The following is a 13,145-nucleotide window of genomic DNA, read 5'->3' as shown; positions in this document are numbered from 1 at the left end:
TTTTTGGCATCGAATTTAAGCGGAAATTTAAGGCGGATTTGGTGGCGTCATTTTCATTTGGAATAGCGGCGGATTACTCGCAGAAATGACAAAATTACGCATGAAACTGAAAAACGCCTTTGGAGGCGGAAAATAGTAGTGAAAAATTTTGCAGGCAGACAGTCGGAAATTCCGTAGTCTGAACCTAGCCTTAAAAGTAGTTGCCACTTATTACTAGCATAACATATCACCTCCTGTAAAATAAACACAACATCTAGCAATCATATATAGCAAAATGTCTACATAAAAATATATACGTGTTCAATGAACAGACAAGGTATATGAAATAAAAATGGTTGATAATGTTCCGATACCAGTTTAGATGATGTCTAGCTGAAGGGAAAAAATCAGTTGTGTATTTTTGAAGCGCTAATGTGTATGATAAGCAGTCTTGTAAGTATATGATCCAATGTTGTATCCTGCTCCAGCTGTGCTCATGGCCGCTGCTGGCTAGTTGAGCGGTGCATGCCGTCCGAGCGTGGGTCCCCCAAAATAACAGTGTACTTTCCGCAATTAACTAAATTGAGTCAGACTACGATTAGTACATTAAAGGGGTTCTCCACCATAAGGGGATTTTAGTACGTACCTGCCAGACAGTAATGGACATTTCTAGGAAGGGTTTGTTCTTGTTTTAGGGCTAAATGGCTATGTTGTGAGATTACCATAACGCTGTGGCTAGCTTTTTGTGAACTGAATATTTCCTGTTGAAGTTCGTTCTCTTAAACTACATATCACATAGATCCTTGTTTGACAGTGTGAGATCACTTTCCTCCCTCGCACACATTAGCTACCCCATCCATTGAAACACAGCATTCCATTTAAAAGACTAGTGTTTTCTAACCAGGGTGCTTGCAGCTGTTGCAAAATGATCTCTCTCCCACCCAGCGGTCGCTCCACCCATTGAAGCAGGAAAGGCTCCCTTTGCACACCTGACTAGTGATGACATGTCTTGACGCACTGCAACCTGGGAAAGCCTGAGTAATTTTGTATGCTGTTAAAAATAAATATTGGGGCAAAAATCACAGAATTAAATTTAAAGGGGTATTCCAGCCTTTTTTTTTTATTTGACTATGCAACAGGGGCTGTAAAGTTAATGTATTATGAACTACATTAACTTTACAGCCCCTGTTGCATAGTCAAATAAAAAAAAAGGCTGGAATACCCCTTAAAATTCAATAGGCCCAGTGGGGGAGATTTATCAAAACCTGTGCAGAGGAAGAGTGGTGCAGTTGCCCATAGCAACCAATCAGATTGCTTCTTTCATTTTCCACAGGCCTCTAAAGAGGCCTGTGGAAAATGAAAGAAGCAATCTGATTGGTTGCTATGGGCAACTGCACCACTCTTCCTCTGCACAGGTTTTGATAAATCTCCCCCAGTGTGTGTACACCACAGTATACATCAGTATACCTTTCTGTTGGTATGCAAACATATATCCCAAATAGAGTTGATTTTAATTTTCGAAAAAGTTTAGTATGTAGCGAACAGGTTCTTTGCGAACAAGCCATGGAATAAGCTTCAAAACATGTCAACAAGTCACTGTCTGAGGTCAGCCCACTATACAATGCTTTGCTCAGCTATCTTTCTAATGTAATTGTAAAGGCTTTCTGGGATAAGTAGTTCCACAGTAAGTTCCTCTGTGCAAAGTGCAAGGGATTTATGAGATTTCATTCACTTTCCTTAAATGGACACCAAGTTTTCATGCATCTTATGCTTGTTTGATAGCAGCAGTTCACACCATGAAATCTTAATTGTATTGTCTTTAGTAATAGAAACATCCTGACGGAACAGAAAGTTGCGTGGGGGGATAGCTAGTGCTATATACAGGAAAGAACATGTACTGTGAGAATGCAGGCTAAGCCTTTCTACCTCCTCCAGAGGATACACAATGGCCCTCATTTACTATTCTAAACCCGACTTCTTTTGTCGGGGTTTTTTGGCGCATCTTTGTCTGCGACATGTCGCAGACATCGTGCGCCAGTCTGCGACACGATGCGACATTTTTTCCCGACGGACCCGATGTGCATTCTCCCAAACCCGAAAAAGGGGCGTAACCCGACATTTCTGAGCTTTCCCACGTATTTATAAAGCTTTCCAACCCGAATTTGTTGAATTGTTGTGGATTTTTTCCCGACAACTCAGAGGAGTTGGAAACCAAAACCAACAAAACCCACGTGCGACAAACAGGATACAACATAATAATAAATACCAGCGGAAAAAAGCAAGATAGACTTACAACCCGATTTTCTAAGTAAATGAGGGCCAATGTGAGTGAAAGATAAATCAAGGCTTTCCACTCATCTGACCACTATTAAGTTATGGCACCTGTCTTCTGTGTAGCGTTTAATTGTGATCAGCAGTACACCGCTTAGACCATGTCTTTCAGGGGCGGACTGACAACACTCAGGGTGACATCATACTTTCACTTAGGTAAAATTATTTTCCATGACCATTAATACTAGTATACAAATAGGAAATATATACCACCACACAATAACTGGATAATACCACCATACTGTACTTAATAAAACCACTATACACAGACCATATATAGATAAGTTACTATAAACAGTGCCCATATAGAGGTAAATATCAGCTGTATAGAGATCTGCATACCATATAAGTGATTATATACAGGACCATATGGCGGTAGATATCAGCTGTACACAGGATCTGCATACCATATAAGTGATTACAGTTACATGTAGGGACTCACAATTTTGTATTTTCTGATCGGCGGCGTCCTCCACTTCTCTACACAATCCTCCCATCTATAGGCCCTTAAACTGTAATAATGCCCTCCTTGGTGTCTTGCAAAGTAAAAGGGCAAGTAGGTAGGTAGCCAGGTAGGTAGATCAGGAAGCCAGATATGTAGGTAAGTGACTAGCCAGGTAGGTAGACAGGCATGTAGGTAGGTGGCTTGCTTACTAGGTAGCAGCCATGTACGAATGCCAGGTATGTACATAGTTAGATAGCCAGGTATGTAGGTAGGTAGCAATATATGTAGGTAGGTAGATAAGCAGCCAGGTATGTAGGTAGTTAGAAAGCCAGGTATGTAGTTAAGTAGTTTCTACCCAGTGGCGGATCCAGAGTCTAGTCTCGGGAAGGACACTACCAGAGTATTTTATGTTAGCGGACAGAAAATAAGGTGTTGCTTATGGAAGTTACAGGTAGGTAATAACCCCATGTAGGTAGTGCACCCTATAGGTAAATTCCCCACATAGCTGCCCCTTTATTAAAAAAAACCCTTTGTAGGTAGTAGGTAGCCCTCCTACAGTACTATACAGTGTAGATCATCAGCTCAACACAGTGCCAGCCTGCTCAGTCCAATGCACTTTCTCCAGCACTATGTTATGCTATGGCATAGTACAGTGGAATAGTTGTTGTCCTGTGATTGTAAGGGAAAATAAGTCCAGGTATGCTGAAAAACTGCTGGAGAACAACCCAGCTCTGGTTCTGTTCCCTGAAATGGACAGAATCAGACAAGAGCAAATCAACATTTCCTCTGTGTGAATGGTGCAGCAGAATCCCATTGAATCTTGAGCTCAAGTTTTAGGGTGCGTTCCCACCTGGCGTATACGCAGTGTATTTCACGCTGCGCAAAATTTACGGCAGGAGCGGGAAATACGCTGCGTATCCCTTGCTCACTATACACACAGGGCTTTCCGGTGGCAGCCCTATGTGTGCAGTGAGTTTTGGAGGCGGAGCCACACGTCACAGTCACGCCGGCACGCGGCCACGCCTCCAAAACTCACCACACACATAGGGCTGCCACCGTAAAGACCTGTGTGAATAGTGAGGAAGGGATACACAGCATATTTCCCGCTGCTGCTGTAAATTTTGCGCAGCGTGAAATACGCTGCTTATATGCCAGGTGGTAACGCACCCTTACAACGGATTCCACTCAGAAATTCCGCCGTGTGGACAAGGCCTTAGACCTATGGTGGGCCCATATTTTAGGTTATGTGAAACCTGCCTAATAGTGTTACACTGAGCTCAATTCCCTGTACAGTCTTTTACAAAGTATTATATAATTAAGACTTTTGCAGCCTTCTAATATACTTCTGTGGTAAGCTTGTGGGGGTGTAGGGTATATGGGGTGTAGCTGTGCAGTGATGAAAGGGTGCTGGTTTAACCCTTAACTGTCGTGACATCAGGGTGAGGGCTTCTCTGTATATGTAACAATATAAAGAAACATAGCCTGCACTCACCGCACAGTACGGGTCTCACCGCCTCGGATCCCGGACCTCCTCAGTAGCGTGGGACTTGCAGCAGCTGCTGACAGCGTTCAGAAAACAGCCTGTTTTCTGAGCGCTGTCAGCAGCTGCTGCAAGTCCCACGCTACTGAGGAGGTCCGGGATCCGAGGCGGTAAGACCCGTACTGTTCGGTGAGTGCAGGCTATGTTTCTTTACATTGTTACATTGTATTCTGATGCCTGATTCTCCGCCCTAGCACCACCGTGGGTCAGAACAGAGACTCCTAGCTGGTCCTTAAGTCCAAAAGAAAGGTGTGAAGATTTGTGCTGCTAGTGCCGCTACTTATCTTTTTCTTTGAGAAGTTCTTCTCTGTATATACTTGTCCTATCGCCACCCATCCAAAGAGCGATAGGGAGGAATAATAAAGGATTGTCCACACCCGGAGGTTTCAGAAAACTGTCAGAACTTTTACTGCAGGTTTTATGCAGAATTAAACAGGAACCGTCTTTGTACAATCAGAATCTATTAGGATCCTGACAGTTGGTTGGGACCTTGTGAGTTTTAAGCTCAGGAGATTTATATGCGCTGTTCCGCTGGATTTTAGGGGGTTTAGTTTAGGTCCAGCAGTCACGGTCACGGTCACTTTAGCGGGGAGTTGTATTGTAACTCACGATTTGGTAAGTTGCGGTATTATCAGGCTTCGGCCTGGTCTTGTCTTTGTCAGTTGTACGGATCTCTACTCTCTGCTAGTCCGGAACCCAAGAAAGCTAGGATTGGCTGACCGCTCCCTTATATGGGCAGGGGCTGGCCTTGAGCTCATTGGTCCATACCATCTGTCAAGCACTTTACACTAGGAATTATGGTCTAAACATGTGACCAAACACGCGACCTAGGAAGGTCCTTTAACATACCCTAAGAGAATTAACATTAGTCACATGACCTATGTACACTTAAATATACATACAAACATCACAAAATTAAGGGCACGTTCCCACGTGCCGTATTTTGCTGCGTATTTGCTGCGTATTTGCTGCTGCATATTTTCTTTCCCATTTAACTTCAATGGGATAGAAAATACGCAGAAGCAAATACGCAGCAAAATACGGCACGTGGGCACGTGCCCTAAAGAAGGAAAAGGTGATAAGGGGCTAACCCACCAGGAGGACCCTACTGGAACGAAGTAACTCTGGCTTTAGGGACCACCATACAAGGTACGGTATACTATATGGTACCAGAACACCACACTTCCTTTTATTCCTCATTATATATGAGATCTCTGCTGGCTGGCTTTGAATGGAATTGAGACAGGTTTTCTTTTCCCTGGGAACATATTCACTTCACTGCTACTTCTATCTAAACACCCTGGCCAGGAACAAGTGGCTTGTTGCTGCTCCCCCCCCCATTAAATCTATGAAGAGCTTAGAATAAATAATGAATTGTCAGACTGTCGGTCTGAGTGGGTTGGAAGTATAACTGAGGCTAGGTGTCCATTCTGTGTTGTATTCAGCCTTGTTTACAAATAAGCCTTCCTCGGTTACATTTATTATGGCTTGGACACTCCTGCTTTTACCACTAATGGAGAAGTCAGAGTAGTTACAGTAGATGACGCTCCATAGACACTGTCCCTACTATGCAGACTGTACAGATTACACCTCACTTCCCTCCTCCTGTCATGTATGTAACGCAGACTCCGTCATCACTGATACTGTCACTGATACCATGCTGCACCCACCCTGATACAAACTGGTAAAGTCACCACCCACTGATTACTTTACCTGGCCACCCCCCAGGTGACAACACCTGAAGAAGCCCAACCCAGGAGAGTGTCCAGCCCAGCACAGTGAGTAAGCACCACAGTCTCACTGTAAGCAGAACTCTGCAAGGGATACATTGCCATCCAAGGACATCCCAGACAACTTTTTGGAACTTCCTTTCATCTACTGTCCCCAATGGGGATGAATAAGAGTGGCTACTGTGGACTCGTGCTGCTGTGTGTTCTTCTGCAGGTCAGTCATATCTCTATTGTAACTTACTATTGTCCCAAATGACTTCAGTATTGACTATTTATTACCCTGGGATTCTTCAATGACCATTAGAGACTGAAGGTTCCTGCTAGCATAAATGTTTTATAGTCGATGTCACTTACTGTTGTGTTTTCCGGTATCTTTTGGTGTATTTCAGCTCCAGGTATCTAGTAATCTTTCAGAAAAGTGATACCTCCCAATGTGAGTCCTGACCCTTTCCCCCATTTAGGCCCCATTTGATACACATATTACTTTTGTAAAAAAATAAAATAAAATAATGAAGCTTAACGGAGATCCTATACTGATAGAAACAATGCTCATGTGACTCAATGAAATCCATGTATCTCTGTGTATGTATAGACTGCCATTATATGCACATAGTACGATTACCTCATTTAAAAAAATTAAAGAAAACACTACCTTTAGTTCCCATAAGTTGTATACATTTAATTTATAGACTGTTGTGCCATAAAAAGTTGTGACCAAAATGTAACATAGGTTATATGAGTCATGTATCTGTTTTGAACCCCATTTTGAGCCTCAAAGTCTAGAGCATTGTTTCCTAACCAGTGTACCTCCAGCTGTTGAAAAACTACAACTCCCAGCATGCCCGGACAGCCAACGGCTGTCCGGGCATGCTGGGCGTTGTAGTTTTGCAACAGCTGGAGGCACACTGGTTGGGAGGTAGTTTTGTAACAGCTAGAGGCACACTGGTTGGGATGTAGTTTTGTAACAGTTGGAGGCACATTGGTTGGGAAGTAGTTTTGTAACAGCTGGAGGGACACTGGTTGGGAAATACTTGGATTTGTCATTTTGAAACAGCTGGAGGAACACAGGTTAGAAACCTCTGGTCTAGAGCATATGGAACACATGATAGTTACATCATATAGCTTAAGAGAATATAATAGTGACCATTAACCTCAGTACTCCAAATCCATTCATTACTCAAATACTGCAGAAATCTTCACTGTTAACCTGGATAGTTCTGAGTATCACACGGTAGAAGTATAGAGTTATATATATATATATATATATATATATATATATATATATATATATGTATAATTTTTTATTGTTTTTTAAAGTATTAATTCTGTAAACCTATTTTCACCTCTGTGACAGATTGCTGGAAGTTTGGCAGAATGGGAGATTTGTGTGTTTGGATTTAAGGATGAAAATTATCACTTCACCGTGTCTAAGTCATTGGAAGCAGAAACAGTAGTGGGTCAAGGTAAGATTAGCCTTTCAATGGCTGACTTTGTGTTAACCGTTTTACGTCCTACAAAACTGGAAACCATCATATGTTCAGTTAGGGCTCTACTGGATGTGGCTGTGGGACATAAGTACTACAAGCTCCCATTAGAAACAGTCCTGGCATACTACAGTTTTAATAGCTGAGGGATTCATATTTGGGAAGTTTAAAGGGATATTCAAGGAAAAAACTTTTTTTTATATATCAACTGGCTCCAGAAAGTTAAACAGATTTGTAAATTACTTCTATTAAAAAATCTTATTCCTTTCAATAATTATCAGCTGCTGAAGTTGAGTTGTTGTTTTATGTCTGGGAACAGTGCGATTTGCTTCTATACTGGGCGGTTCCCAAGACACGTGTCATCAGAGAGCACTTAGACAGAAAAGAACAACTCAACTTCAGCAGGTCATAAGTACTGAAAGGATTAAGATTTTTTAATAGAAGTGATTTACATATCTGTTTAACTTTCTGGAGCCAGTTGATATATAAAAAAAAGTTTTTTCCTGGATAACCCCTTTAAGTTGTATAAACCCTTTAAAGGTGGCATTAGCTTGGAGACACCAAAATCTCTTCAATAGTTTACAGCTTCCAGTCAGCTGTTGGGGCCCAAGACAAAGCAACGTCTATGCCCAGTGTATTTATAGTGAGCCATATCCATTTATTGTTCATACTAAGCTCTTCTAATAGGCACGATCCCCCCTACTAGAAAAACATGACTTTAAAAGAATAATAAATAGAGTGGTCCAAAGGCAAACACCCCATTAATTCATGTAATGCATTTCAATGTGTTCGTATACATTTTGGCCAGAAAATATATGTTCTGAAGCCAATCATAAGACCCCACTACGTGGCAATATTCACGTTATAGTAAATATGCGTTGCCACATAAAGCCTGTTATCACCCTGGTCAGCCAGTCGCGAGATCTCGGAAGCCTTATGAAAACAATCCTGTCGCTTTTTGGAAACAAGGAGAATATTTACACTTCTAATGTGTATGTTATCTGCGAAATAGCTTTTTCTTATTCACCTTTGTGTAGCTTAAGAATTCCTAAATTCTCTGGTATCTATTTCATTGGCTCTGTTTTTGACCATATTAAATAATCGGGGAGATATGTACAGTGCTCTTACATTTAGCCCAGTCTATCATACAGACTACTTTAAATTTATGATATTATGGGGGTTGCTTAAAGATATTACAGTCTTCTTCAGAAGTGTATTCCCTTAATATAGCCACCACCTAGGAACAGAAAGCACGGGCACAGGTGCTATAGTTCACCCCAAGCATCAGTATGGTTGGGAATTTGCAGTTCTATGGCAGGTTTCCTATGGAAAATGTCCACAGCCTGGGTAAAGTTTTTACGTGTTTCCATGAGTTTGAGCTGGTTTGTTTAGTTCTTGGGAGTGCTGGCGAAGTGTTCCAGTACCCCGGTTTTAGATGAAGTCTATGTGAAGTTGTTGTGTGGCTGAGAGAAACCTTTTCTAATTTCATAAATCTGTCTGTGAAGTACTGTGAGTTTTTGCAAAGCTGCATTAATAACATACACTGAGGTATTACAAGAGTGTAAGGTTTAAACAATTGTATAATGCTGTGCAGGGATGAGTGATGCCTTGGTCACATGACCTGTTCCCTAGCTTAGCCCTTCTCCCTAAAGTGGTTTGGCCCCACTCCAGTCAGTTTTAGTTTCACTTTTGTCAAAGCCTCATGTCTGCATCTGCTGAGTAGACCAGTCAGTCAGTTTAGTCATTGAAAAGGGTCTGTACCTAGTGTAGAGTGTTCCTCCTAGGTCCACTTATGGTGACGCCTGAAGAGAGAGAGACCCTTATCGAGTTTTCCTCCTGAGAGACGTTCAGGCCTCTTCGGTGTCCTGTATGCAGTTTGTCACGCCTGCTTCCCATGTATTGGTTGAAATAATCATAGTAGGGTACACAGTATTTGTTGTTGCCCATATTTCCCTTCCAATCTTAGGTAGGCCTAATATTTATTGTTCTCTTAAAAGATCATTATTATAGCTTCCTGGCTTGATCATAACTTGTGTTTGGGAGGAGCAGTGGAGATGAACATAATGATATCATTAGGACATTGATGAGACAGAGTGCAGCTGTAAAAAGCCTCAACACGTGACTAACATGTATAATTCACAGAGTTATTTTGTACTTTAGATACATTGTGTACGTTTCTATTTCCATCGATAATTACTGCAGGAACTACTCTATATGATACAGAACCTGATAGGTTCTTCCGGGGTGTTTTCAAATGGTGAACATGCTGCAGATTTTACACTGAATTAGCTATATTTCTGCAGTTTTTTTTGTGCTGCTAGATCCATACCAAAATGCATGGATTTGTGGCAGAATTGCAGCTGCGTAATCTAGGGAAAAAATTCAATGTGTTAAAAACCTATATGCAGATTTTGCTGCAGATCCACCTTCACAGTAAATCCACTGCAAAATGGGCCTTTGTTCAGGTTTTGACTTTACTAAAGTCAATGGAGAAAATCCACAAAAACCTGCAGCAAATCTGCAACATAAAGGATCTGCACATGCTGAGGATTTTTAGATGGGGATCCCTTGTTTAGCTAAGAAGATGTGGTATGTTCTTTTGTCTTCCGAAATCTAAGGAAGTTGCTGGCTTCCCATCTTCATAACTCCCATTAAAGGGGTACTCCGGCCCTAAGACATCTTATCCCCTATCCAAAGGATAGGGTATAAGATGCCTGATGACGGGGGTCCCGCAGCTGGGGACCCCCACAATCTTTCATGGAGCACCCCACTATTATCAGCCTCCGGAGCGAACATCGCCAGAGTATCGTGACGTCACAGCATCGCCCCCTCCCATAGACTTGCATTGAGGGGCAGAGTGTGACGTCACATGGGGCGGACCCGTGATGTCACGATAGCGGGGTGCTGCATGAAAGATTGTGGGGGTCCCCAGCAGTGGGACCCCTGTGATAAGGCATCTTATCCCCCTATCCTTTTGGATAGGGGACGAGATCTCTTAGGGCCGGAGTACCCCTTTAATAGCTCTGAGAGAAAGGCAGAGAGTGTAGGGGCCCCCATACACATAATATAGTTAGCGTTCCTGACATTTGTACAGGGGTCAATAAACCTTCCCTGTGAATATTATTAGATTTTAAGGTAATCTGCTCCACTCACATTGAAGTCTCTAATGTCTAATCATAACTTCCTGTACAGAGCCAGTGGATTTTGTCACCTGTCCAACCACGCAACCACTAACCAGTCAGCCTACTCTTAATATAGTCATGTTTATATAGTCCATAAATTAAGCCAGGGCCAGAGTCAGGAGGGTCACTAGATGACAGAGCCCCATCTGCCCCACCTTCAGCTTGACAGACACAGAACAGATAACAATGAGCTCTCCTTACTTTGTAGGCCCTTAAAGGGGTTATCCAGTCTTAGAAAATAGAGGTGATTTCTTTAAAAAAAAAAAATAACAGCCCCACCGCTGTCCTCAGGTTTTGTGTGCTTTTGCAGCTCAGTTCCTTTGAAGTGAATTAAGCCAAGTTGTAATACCACACACATCCTGAGGGCAGGTGTGATGCTATTTTTGGAAGAAGTTAACTCTGTTTTTCTATTCCTAGATAATGCCTAACATTTCAGATGCCCCTTTAAGAGCTATCTTGTAATGAAGCTTGTGTCAGCTCCATCATAATGTCTCCTTCTTGTAAAGAACATTATACATCATCTCTGAATCAATGACATAAGGGGATTTTCCATGGAAACTCTTGGCTGATAGAAGCATAATAAATGATGGATATTTTATAAATCCAGTCTGACATATTCATTTCAGTTTCTTTTCTCGGGACTTTTTACATGGTGGCCTATCTACACCTTTTTATTTCTTTAGACCTTTGTTACTTGGTGTGCACAGCAACGTGTTATCACAAGCCCGCTGTGGTCACGGGTGTGTATTGTGGGCTGTGCTGGAACAATTGTAGAAAACCAGTTGTATGACATTCTGTTTTCCTGGGTGTCTGGTAATCAGGAGCGGAGTCCTTGCCATGCCCTAGGCCGTGCCCACATCTTCAGTACAAAAAGAGATACAATTTACATTGGTTATTATGGTATACATTAGTATATTATCACCTCATTACCTACAACATAGGTTTATAATGTGGGAATTATCAAACTAGCTTCATGACAGCCTATATGGGCAACATTATATCTGTAGTTCCTCTGAGGGTTGTAGCCCAGATTTTCTCATCTCTGAATATGAAAGAAAAAGCAGATGTAGGGTTATACATATAGATAGTTTTGCCATACAGAAGAGGCTCTAGGAAATGTCTCATGAGCTCTACACAAAACATAGGTAAATATGTCCCTAATGTTGTCCCTGAGAACTTTATCAGACGACTATAGCTCTGCAGTCTGTGAGAAGCTGGAGAACCATATTCATTTCCTTTGTGTTTTCCCTTTAGTTGCTTCATTTGTTCTCATTAGTTTCTATAATGTTGCTTGTACTAAGCGTCAGGTGGAGACGCAACTTGTCAAGCGTAAAATCCCAGATCTAAGTAAAACATATTATAGTGAAAAGTGATCCTATCTAGAGCAAGCATAAAAGCAAATTACCCAAATAACATGTTTGTGGACATATCCTGCTCATATACATAATCTTACTTTGTGAGGTTAAAAAAAATCATGGAATGTTGAGGAAAAAATGATGGAAATGTAGTGTCCCAGGACAGCGGTGCCAGTGACCATTCACGAGAGAGTTGTCCGAGTGGCTGAGAGTAATAGGTTTGCTTAATGCATAATGTGTAAGTCAGGTACTGGAAAGTTAATAGAAATGTATTTTTCTGCATTGCACCTAATCTAATGTACACGGTGAGCTATTAAAAGTGTCAAGGGTTAATATTTCTTTCTTTAAATTTACATAGTGGATTAGTAGTTTGGTCACATGCATCTCCTAGCCAATCCAAGCAGGAGAAAATCTTTAGTCTAACCTCTCTCTATCTTCTAGAAGAAGGCAAAGTTCTAAACCTGTTGCAACCAGTGGTCTAGGTCTGCTGACAGAGCAATATCTTCTAGACCTGCACTTGCTGAGAGTCCTAGTCAGTCAGCAAAGTGGGCTTTTCCCTAGCCCCAGTCATTGTTAAAAATACCTATACCCAGCACACCATCAGGAATTTTAGGGTCACTATACAGTTGTAGTGTCTGCCCCCCTAAAAAAAAAAAAAAAAAGGGCCTGGCAGCAGTTCCTGTATATATTTAATTTGACCCAGGCCCTGGCGGCACTACCAGAATACTGCCTTGATGGCAGCTCTGCCATAAACTTGAGAACCAGTGATCCTCCACATCTGCACATACACCTGCAGTAGATATTACACTTACCAGTGCTAAAAGCACCTAAATATTGCTAAAATCAGTAAAACTGCAGCAATGGCCCTAATTAAAGGGGCAGTGACCAAATCTACTACAAAGTTGTATGAAAAGCATCTGTATTTCATTGGAATTGCAAATATATTTTATTAACGTTTCCAATCTGTTTAACGGAATTCTAGTGTTCACAGGTCTTATTCCTGCACATTGCATACATAAACTAGTTGTCAAGGTATTTCTTCAGAATGACCTCTTATTGGTTCTAGAACACTTATTGGAATTAGAGTTCTCGGTGAAGT

At 41.7% G+C, this 13,145-nt stretch overlaps 1 protein-coding gene across 7 annotated transcripts in view; it reads left to right on the top strand.

The window, feature by feature from the left end:
* The window catches only part of CDH1 (cadherin 1), a 116,380-nt gene that overhangs the window by 64,938 nt on the left and 38,297 nt on the right, over positions 1 to 13,145 (top strand). For 4 of the 7 annotated variants that reach the window (XM_056525951.1, XM_056525952.1, XM_056525953.1 and 1 more), the window contains 2 exons: positions 6,024 to 6,239; positions 7,380 to 7,488. In XM_056525951.1, the coding sequence (XP_056381926.1) occupies positions 6,183 to 6,239; positions 7,380 to 7,488 (166 nt within the window). In that variant the 5' untranslated portion in view covers positions 6,024 to 6,182. Of the gene's footprint in view, positions 1 to 1,433; positions 1,585 to 5,429; positions 5,445 to 5,621; positions 6,240 to 7,379; positions 7,489 to 13,145 lie in introns of those variants that run through there. The other 3 variants (XM_056525955.1, XM_056525956.1, XM_056525954.1) reach the window with 3 other exon arrangements.

This window comes from Hyla sarda, chromosome 6, assembly GCF_029499605.1.
Source record: "Hyla sarda isolate aHylSar1 chromosome 6, aHylSar1.hap1, whole genome shotgun sequence".
NCBI classification, from domain to species: Eukaryota; Metazoa; Chordata; class Amphibia; order Anura; family Hylidae; genus Hyla; species Hyla sarda.
Note: the sequence above shows the minus strand (reverse complement) of the source record. Positions and strands in the feature narration are given on the sequence as shown.